General features: G+C 36.5%; 1 protein-coding gene across 1 annotated transcript; it reads right to left on the bottom strand.

Moving 5' to 3' along the window:
• Positions 1-1,847: 1,847 nt before the first annotated feature.
• Positions 1,848-9,928, bottom strand: LOC110893762 (suppressor of mec-8 and unc-52 protein homolog 2). The gene is made up of 12 exons (XM_022140888.2): positions 9,749-9,928; positions 9,006-9,090; positions 8,729-8,872; positions 8,132-8,181; positions 7,936-8,053; positions 7,411-7,462; positions 7,249-7,338; positions 6,524-6,592; positions 6,326-6,452; positions 3,473-3,786; positions 2,723-3,061; positions 1,848-2,280 (listed from the first exon to the last, which is right to left on the bottom strand). The coding sequence occupies exons 2-12, from the start codon at positions 9,056-9,058 to the stop codon at positions 2,014-2,016; spliced, it is 1,623 nt and encodes a 540-aa protein (XP_021996580.1). The 5' UTR covers positions 9,059-9,090; positions 9,749-9,928; the 3' UTR covers positions 1,848-2,013.
• Between the last annotated feature and the right edge of the window lie 273 nt (positions 9,929-10,201).

The raw sequence follows: 10,201 nt of genomic DNA, 5'->3' as shown, positions 1-10,201 counted from the left end.
TTATAACTTTGAAGAATATATCATATTTATTCATCAAAAATCATAAATATGCTTGTTTTTTTGTAGTTTTGACATAAATATTGTCCTATTACATAAGGTTTTAGATTATAGAATCATATAAATTGTTATATTATATACTATATTTAGTAATATAAATTCATATTAACAATGAGGTTGTATAACTATGATTTTATATTTTTATTATAAATTTTTTGGGTGTGTGTGAAATTTCTTTATAAGATTAATACCAACGCTCGTGTTGTTTTCAAAGATTAAACCTAATTCTTTTACTTTAAAAATTAAGATTTCTGTTTTTTTATTCCTTTGGATAGAACATAACTGATCATAGTTAAGAAGACAAGCATGCATACTTTATGGGTGTGTTTAGGTAAAAAGATGATAACCTAAGCTTTAATAGCTTTCTAAGCTGTTTAAAAAATACTTTGTTTTTAAATTACTTAATATATGAATAAACTTTAAGAAAGAAACTCACCTAAACACCAGGTTTTGACTTTTTTTCCTTTTGATAAAAAAATACATTTTAAAATCTAGAATTTACAAATGTATTCCATGTAACAAGAATTTTATTATGGACCATTTTGTCCCCGTATGTTCAAATGGCATGTTCTTTAATTAACAAGGGAAAGCACAATTGTTTTTTTTTTTTTTTCATTACAGAACTTACTCTAAAAATTATTTTATATGTATGTTTTGTTAGGTGATGCAACATATTTTATCTACGCAAGATAAAATAAATTGAATATTTATGTTTTTTAATACATCTACGCAAGATAAAATAAATTGAATATTTATTTTTTTAATACACGACTGCGAAAAACATATGCCTATTATTAGGCTTGGGTTGCCTTCTCGTGTAGAGATGTGCGAGTAGCGGTACCCGATTGGGTAAATAACCATCGGTTTATGTATTCAAAATGGGTAAAGATCTGGGATTGTAGATTTTTAGTCACCGATTAGGGGAGGAAGAAAGTAGTTATTGGAATGGTCAAATGTGAGCGTTGGGCCTAAGGAAATTTAAAAAAAGTTTAACTCCCTAAAATAAGTACATATAAATTCATTTTAATTTTGCGCACACACACACCCTACTACCATTTCTCCTACATAAAACATTTCAACTCAATTTATCCCAATTTTGATTTTTATACTACAAGATGCAAAATTTCTCAAACGACTAGCTAGGTTTATTCATTCCACCCGACGATTACGATGATATTTTTTCAAACGATAGTAGACTACTATTTCTCAAGGATCTCATCGACCAAGCCGAAGATGAAGACACAACATCTGAAAAAGATGTGTGCCACATGACCGCGAAAAAAGGTCACCAAGTTCTAATGAAAGATTATTTTGTCGATGAACCAAAATACAATGAAGATATATTTTGTCAAAGGTACCGTGTATCGATTTTTTTTTTTTTTTTTTTTTTTGTATAAATCACCTCCCCGTAGATTTTAGGTTCATCTTGACTAATTGTTAGGAAATGATGGCTTTAATGGATCAAATTTGATTATGTATCTAAATACTTAATTTCTTTTGGGCAACATTATGTTTTAAAAATAAAGGAGACATAGAAACATGATCATATAGAAATACAAATATGTTTGTGAATGTAAATACCAATGATTTTTATTTTTATTTTTTTTGTATATTTTTATGTAAAAAAGGCACACACAATGACACCAACCTCTAATTGGTTCTAAGTGTGCTTTATAAGTTAATTTATGCATTGAGTTATATAGGAGTATGATAAATAAAAGGAGAATTAAAAAAAAACAAGGAAAAAGAAAAGTGGATGGGTCAAAAGGGGGTGTATATTGGGCCAGGCATGACTTGGGATCAAGGAGTTTATTCATATCAAAATATTGACAAGCTAGTAACTAAAACCATCACATGACAAAGAAGATAGCAAGTTTAACCATTTAGAAACTGTAGTTTAATGCTTAAATACTGACATGTAATAAGATACGCAGTGCATAATACGCGTTTAAGGGCTTAAACCCTTTGCTTCTTTCCAGGATGAGATTCATCATCATCACCACTGCCATCGTCTTTTTGCATATTCTTTTTGGCGAGTATCTTGTTAATCTTGTGGAGTTCGTTAGTAATTTTTTGGTCTTTATTCTGCTTTCTCGTCTTGCGCCCATCTTGCATCTTCACACCAAACTGAAACGCAGCTTTCGGCATTGCTTCCTTCTGCTCATTGTACGTTGCCCACTCCTCTTCTGTCTCAAAGTCCCACCTGTGAAGCCGCCCCTTTGCCTGTACAGACTTCACATATCAATATGGTTCGAGTAAATGACAAAAATCGTCCTTTATGTATGTCACTTATTGCAAACTGTGTCCTTTGTCTTCAATAATTACAGAAAACGTACTCGATGTTTGCAAACCCTTGCAAGTTATGTCCTTTAGCCCTAACTCAGTTAATTTTTATGGTTAAATCTGACCAAATGGACCCCACATGAGAATAAAATGATCAAAATACCCTCACGTGGGGTCCATTTGGTCAGATTTAACCACAAAAAATTAACTGAGTTAGGGCTAAAGGACATAACTTGCAAGGGTTTGCAAACATCGAGTACGTTTTCTGTAATGATTGAAGACAAAGGACACAGTTTGCAATAAGTGACATACATAAAGGACGATTTTTGTAATTTACTCATATGGTTCAAAGTCATGGTTTAGAAAGGAACACAACACTTACTCGACCACCCATATCCATTTTCGACAAATCATCTTCGTCATCACTATCCACAACCTCACGGTTATATTCTTGATACCCTGGATAGCATTCCGAATAACTCTCTGATATGAAGTTTGGATCTTTCTCCCGAGCATCTTTCTCCCGTAGTTGTTGGAGCCTCACATCATCCCGCTTGAACACCGACCCAAGACCCCGATCTTTCTCTTCTTGGGTCATCATCAACTGTGACTCTTCCGCTGACATCTCATATATTTGAGCGTCATGCTGCTGAATATATTGCTCGGGATAACCAACTTGCTCTGCATATTGATATTCCTGCCACTCCCCTTGATACCCGTTCTGAACAATTTGAAACTTGCGGTTAGGGAAGATCCAACTGGCCACACATAATATTATGAGTTAATTGCTCGGATGGTCCCTGTGATTTCACGTTTTTTCACGTTTAGTCCCCACCTTTTGAAAATAGCATGTATGCTCCCTATGGTTTGTCATTTTGTTACTCGGATAGTCCCCCAACATTTACTGTAGGGACTATCCGAGTAACAAAATTACAAACCATAGGGAGCATACCTGCTATTTTCAAACTAACTGATATCTACTCAGGGACTATCTGAGTAACAAAATGACAAACCATAGGGAGCATACCTGCTATTTTCAAAAAGTGGGGACTAAACGTGAAAAAACTTGAAACCACAGGGACCATCCGAGCAATTAACTCTAATATTATTTGAAAGAAAAACAGAAACTCACGATTTGATCCCAGTCATGAGAGGGTGGAACGGCAGGACCATAAGCGGGTTCATCGAAGTACGGACCTCTCTCCTCCTTTCTTCTTGGAGATTCTTCCATATCTTCGGAAAGCGGGCTGTGGCTCATATCTTTGCTAGGGATGGCATAGTCGGTACCTTCTCCTACAAAAATATCATCTTCCTCAACGCGAGCAACTTTTGCATCGGAATCGTTTCTTTTAGGAGGAGGTGGAGGTGGCAGGGATTCTCTCTCGGTATGATGTTTTGTGGCATCAAGTTTTGAACTTTTCTCGTCATAATCACCTGAGAGCTTTCCTGTGTAATCAAAAACAATTTTTTAATACGTTCATATGTAACACAACCTCATAATTAGGGGTGTGAACAAGCCCAGAGACTCGAGAGCTACTCGTGATCGGCTCGGTTAAAAGCTCGAACGAGCCGAGCCTTAACGAGCCCGAGCCCGAGCCCGAGCTCGAGCCTGAAATACAAAGCTTGTTTAGGCTCGCGAGTCTAAACGAGCCCATACAAAATTTCAATTTTTTTATATATAATATATTAATAATAATGATAACATTGATGAGCCGAGCTCGAGCCGAGCTTTAGCTCGTTTAAGCGATGTTGAAGCGAGCTCGAGCCAAGCTTTTAGCTCGTTTAAGGTTGTTCTCCAAATAGTTCGAGCCGAGTCGAGCCGAACTCGAGCTTTGGGTTTTACTTGCGAGACGAGCTCGAGCTCAAAGAAGTAGGCTCGAACCGAGCCGAGCTCCATTAAAAACCTAACGAGCCGAGCTCGAGCCTGGTCGAGCTCGGGCTCGGCCCGGCTCGTTTACACCCCTACTCATAATGTTATATAGCAGAATATGAAATGCAATAGAATGTGTTAAGTGCATGGGTATATATAATAGAGTACAAAGTAATAAAAATTATCATAGTTGCACCCCGTGGACGTCAGTCGTATTAGACCGAACCACGTGAACTTCCCATGTTAATTATTTTCTATTTGTTCTAGACTTCTAGTGTTTGTGTTTCTAGTTTGCGACTGTCCAGCCGTCATCTTCAATTTTCGCTGCCACTTGCAGTAACCAAGGCCGCCACCGCTACTGATGGCTATGTTCCCGCCAATGACAGCAGGTGCTGTCCTGTTTGGCCAGAACTGTTGTTTCTGCTGTTAAACTCAGTAAACAGCAGTAAGCTGCTGAATTTGAGAACGGTTTTCAGTCCAGCGTTACAGCCATTGATACCTAACATCTTCCAGATTCCTTCCTACTCTTTTTAATTTAATAATTTCCTTTTTACATGATCCAAACTCCCTCCCCCCCCCCCCCAAATCTCTCTCTCTCTTTATGCACACACACACACACACATCACGATGTAGTCCTAACATGCAGTGTCAAATCATCCTAACTATGTGAGAATTTATATATATATATATCTATAGAGAAAGTATAATGTACTTCAAGGCTTAACCTACATTAACATACATGACAAAAAATATAACGTGCGTAATTACATAGAACGTGCGTGATTATAGTCCCATGCGTGATTATGTGGTCCCATGCGTGATTATACCCCTGATCCAACGGTTACCATTGTCTCCTACGTGATGTATGATAAGGCTTTTTGTATGTTAACCTTACTCTATCTATATATATATATATATATATATATATATATATATATATATATATATATATATATATATATATATATATGTAGGCAAAGTGTACTGTACAATATTCCTTATCGTACATTACGTACGCTTCAATCTCAGCCGTCAGATCATCTTCCCGCATTTGAAATTGCATGTTGTTTTTTTTGTAACATTTTCGCATGTGATAATTTTTGATAAAATCGCATGTTTTTTTTTAACAATTTCGCATGTGATAATTTTTGATGAAATAGCATGTTTTTTTGTAACAATTTCGCATGTGATAATTTTGATGAAATCACATGTTAAAAAACCAACATGCAAAATTGTTACAAAAAAAACAACATACGAATTCAATGCGGGAAGATGATCGGACGGCTGAGATTGTAGCGTACGTAATGTACGATAAGGGCATTTGTACGTTAACCTAACCCTATATATATATATATATATATAGGGTAAAGTTCTTGTACAAATAATCTTAACATACTAAACATACAAATTGAAGGAAAACTCAAAAAGACAAGGTGGCATTTTTGTAATTATCAATAACTATCAAAGTTACTCTACAAATACCTCTAAAAAAACCTAACCACTCCCCCACCCCCAAAAAAAACCTAAACCCCCCACCCCCCCCCCACCCCCCAAAAACCTAAAAAAAAAACCTAACCCCCCCCCCACCCAAGCTAAAATGCTAAAAACTAAACCCCCCAAAAAACCTAAAAAAAAACCTAACCCCCCCCCCCCCCCCACCAAGCTAAAATGCTAAAAACTAAACCCCCAAAAAACCTAAAAAATCTAAAAAAATAAAAAAAACACACAAATTATTTTATTTTATTTTTTTAACATTTTTTATTAAAAAATCGCTACTTTTAGTAGCAGCAAAAAAAAAATTTTTTTTTTTTTTGCTAACGAAATGTAGCGATTTTTTAATAAAAAATGTTAAAAAAAATTGTGTTTTTTTAGGTATTTTTGGTTGTAACTTTGATAGTTGGTGGTAATTACAAAAATGCCACCTTGTCTTTTTGGGTTTTCCTTCAATTTGTATGTTTAGTATGTTAAGATTATTTGTATTTGATCTTTTGCCTATATATATATATATTCTTATTTTAGTTCTAAACATGATGCTCTCTTAGAGAAAGTTACAAAATAAAGTATGCAAAACTAGGGAAGCAGTTTTAAAGAAAAAAGGGGGGAAAAGCAATACACCTTTAATATCCTTGTCTTTCTTCTTCTTCTTCTTAAGAATCTTCCCAGATGAACCAAGACGGAGGTATGACATAATTTTCCCAATCCGATCAAGCACAGACCCATCAACACTGACAGTAACCATTTCCTGCAAAAATACCATAAATTGTAGTCGAGGATGACTTACATAATAAAACCACAAACTAAACTATAAACAACCTCTGGCTCTGGGCAGTCAGCTTTACTTCTGTGGACAGTGGTCGGAATATCATGAGAAAACCCGCTCTCCTGTCATGCATCATTCATGTTAGGTTTCAAATGCATACAACATGTATGTCGGATTTTGCATACAGAAGACAGTTGTAATGATGGTAATAGATACTAGTGTGAGGTTCATTGGGGAACACTAAAAAAGTGGGGAACAGTGGGGAACCGACCAAACGAACTCCGATTGGACTCATTCCAGCAGCGTTGGAACCGGCTCGTTGAACCCTAACTAGGATCTTTTAACCCTAAACCCTAAATCATAACCCCTAAACCCTAAATATATTAGGGTTTGGCTTTTAGGGTTTAGCTTTAGGGTTTAGGTTTTAGCGTTAGGGTTTAGCTTTAGGGTTTAACTTTAGGGTTTAGCTTTATGTTTAGCCTTTAGGGTTTATAGTTTAGATTTTACGGTTTAGCTTAGGTTTTAGGCTTTTTTTTAGCTTTAGGGTTTAGAGTTTAGGAGTTGGGATTTAGGGTTTAGGGTTAAGAGATCCTAGTTAGGGTTCGACGAGCCAGTTCCAACACCGCTGGAATGAGTCCAATCGGAGTTCGTTTGAGTTGGTTCCCCGTTGTTCCCCACGTTTTTCGTGTTCCCCAATGAACCTTCCCCATAGATACTATTCCCTACAGTTGAATAAAAAAGATAAAACATATTATTATCATGATAAAAAAGAAGTTACCATGTCAAAAATGAAAGCCATTCTTCCAGGAAGGAACATATCATTTGGCTTGACAGCAGTTTGAGGCTTGACTATCCACTGATACACAGCCTGCAACAGAAAACAGTATGAGCAGCAAGATACATATTTCAGAGGCAGAGGCTAGGGCTAGCAAAGGCTTACCTTTGCATTTCCAGTGCGGAAAGATACCGGATGGTCTTCCTTAGACGACACTCTGTTTATCATTAATAAATTAAAGAGTTAAATGCCATTTTAATCCTTGTGGTTTGGGCTATTTTGTCAGTTTAGTCCAAATGTTTCATTTTTCGCATGTGGGTCCAAAAAGGTTTCACCGTTGCCATTTTAGTCCACTGGGTTAACTTCATCCATTATTTCTGTTAACGAGAAAGGCAATTCGATCATTTTATATGGCCGAATTGCCCTTCTAGTTTACAGAATTACATATATAATGACCGAATTGCCCTTCTTGTTAACAGAAAAAATGGATGAAGTTAACCTAGTGAACTAAAATGGAAACGATGAAACCTTTTTGGACCCATTGGTGAAAAATGAAACCTTCGGACTAAACTGACAAAATGGCACAAACCACATGGACTAAAATGACATTTAACTCTAAATTAAATAGTAAATACTATAGGTAAGGATGCAGCTGCAGAGCATAATAAATGAAGTGGCTAAGATGCTTACCTAGAGTTGCCATCAGTAGCGTCTTGTTCAATCTCTGGTTTCTTGTCTATTTCACTTCTGACCTTGTGGAGCAAAGCATAGTCCAGGCCTTTAACCAAATGTGTGTGCTCGACATCACCTGAAAGCAGGCAGGCTCATTAGATTAAACTGAAAAAAGAAACAAGTGAAGAAGAAGAAGAAGAAGAAGAGTAAATACCTCCAAGATACTTGCTCTTCTCAATGGAAATCCTATGGGCTTCAGCTGACCTGCAAGCAAGGGTGAATGAATGTTAGATACATAGTTGTTAAAAGCCATCGCCTGTTGCGCCTAGGCCCATTTTTCAGGCGAGGCGAGGCAGTTGCGCCTTAAGTCGAGGAACTTGCGCTTTAAATCTCCAGGTGATGGTTCAGGTGCACATTCCGGCGACATTCCTAGATTCCGGAGAGTTTCCGGCCAAATTTTCTAAATTCCAGCAAGATTCTAGCCAGATCCCTACTTTTATCTAAGGAAAACTACTTTTCTGCACTAATACACTAATATTTTAGAACTTTTGGTACTAAATAAATGATATAAAGTGTTATACAATAGATTTTGTTTATTTTATTTAAAGAATAGTATTCTTTTTTCTAATACATAATATGTTTTTAATTTTTTTTTCATTATGCGTTTTATTTTTCTCAGGCCCTTGCTTTTTTTGCGCTTTGCGCCTAGGCCCCAGGAGAGGCCTATGCGCGTTGAGTGCGCCTAGCGCCTTTAATAACTATGGTTAGATATAAGAAAGAAAGAGTAAAGTGATAAGTACAAGTTACTTACAAGAGATCAACGTTTCCAGGAGGAGCAACGGCATGAAAAGAGCCCAATTCAGAAGGTTCGTAATCAGGATTCTGATCTTCTCTACGCTCCTTGGCTCTATCTCGATATTTGGGGGCTTGTTCTGCCTCTTCAACCTTTTCCTCTCTGCACGCACATGTATTAACAAACAAACAAAGACCTAAAGAAAGTATATACAGGAACCCCCCCCCCCCAAATTAAATTAGTCGACCTAGCTAGCTAATTCAATAAAGAAAGAATATTATTATGCGTGACGTACTTGCGACGAACTACTTTCTCTTTGTGGTTGCTCCGCGCCTTCGACGACCCCATATATGATCCTTCAGGTCTCTATGGATTTACACCTGCGGAATAGATAGATGTGGTTGGTATACAGGTGGAGGCACAGACACATCTTTGTTTAGGTATTAGAAATATAGTAAGCTAACGGTTTTAGCCCTTATACTTTGTCCAAAATAACTCTTTTATAACAAAAATTTTGAATGGAAACCAAAATCAGAATGAAATATTAAAAAAAAATAAACAACAAACCTTCGTAACGTTAACAATATTGCAACAATGAAGATCGTGGAACCATTCAAACAATCAAAAAACACCGATTTGATGTTATGCTACTATAAACAAACTAACAATATAACTGATCGTATTGTACTGTTTCCATTTGTCTTAAGTACGTCGCTCAGTGGCGGATCGAGGATTTTTTTTCTATGGGTTCACTTTTTATGGTAGTTGGATTTCTCACAACAAACGTTAGAATTTTCGGGTCGGGTCAGGTCAACAAGTATATTAATATGATATAGTAATCATCATACATAATCATCAGAAAACACACAATCTAGACACAATCTAGAATAAGGAGTTCCATCTTCAATTTGGCCGCATATAATTGAGTATTGAAATCAAAATCATTCCAATAGCGCATTCATAAAATTGATATTCATAGATTCACAACAAGTTCATAGATTCAATAAAGCACCCGCTTGAAAGAAATAGAAAGTTTACCTCTGAGTCTAAAACTGGTTAAGAACCCTAAATGGCTAAGATGGAGCGTGGACGACGGTGCTGCGGCGGCTGCTATTCACGCTTTTTGTTTTTTTTCAGCTTAACCCTAATAGCGATCACAGAGGCGTCTCAATCCAGTTTGTCACCACACATATTTTGATTTTGGGGGTGTTTTGGGATTCCTTCTAAAAAGGACTTATTGACTTAAAGTTTTTTTTTTTTTTTTTTAAATTAACTTTCATTAACACTAACCAAAACCGACAACTATCTCCAAGACGGAGAAAGAAGCCGAAAACCGAAAAAACAACGTACAACCATTCACGTTACATCAAACATACACCAACGAGTCCAATCCACAACCCCGCCCTTAAACCTATATTTGTACCATAGAAACCCCAAGGACTTGATCTCCGCAACCAGTTCCACCACATTAGGATCTTTACTATTAAACAC

Source organism: Helianthus annuus, chromosome 12, assembly GCF_002127325.2.
Source record: "Helianthus annuus cultivar XRQ/B chromosome 12, HanXRQr2.0-SUNRISE, whole genome shotgun sequence".
In the NCBI taxonomy this organism is placed as follows: domain Eukaryota; kingdom Viridiplantae; phylum Streptophyta; class Magnoliopsida; order Asterales; family Asteraceae; genus Helianthus; species Helianthus annuus.
The sequence above is the reverse complement of the archived record's forward strand: the minus strand, read 5'-3'. Positions and strand labels throughout refer to the sequence as shown.

Coding starts and splice junctions, on each gene's coding strand:
- LOC110893762 (XM_022140888.2), bottom strand. CDS start 9,058: ATGGGGTCGTCGAAGGCGCGGAGCAACCACAAAGAGAAAGTAGTTCGT. Junction 8,873..9,005: donor GAGAAAGTAGTTCGTCGCAA/GTACGTCACGCA, acceptor ATGTGCGTGCAG/AGAGGAAAAGGTTGAAGAGG. Junction 7,463..7,935: donor GCTACTGATGGCAACTCTAG/GTAAGCATCTTA, acceptor AATGATAAACAG/AGTGTCGTCTAAGGAAGACC.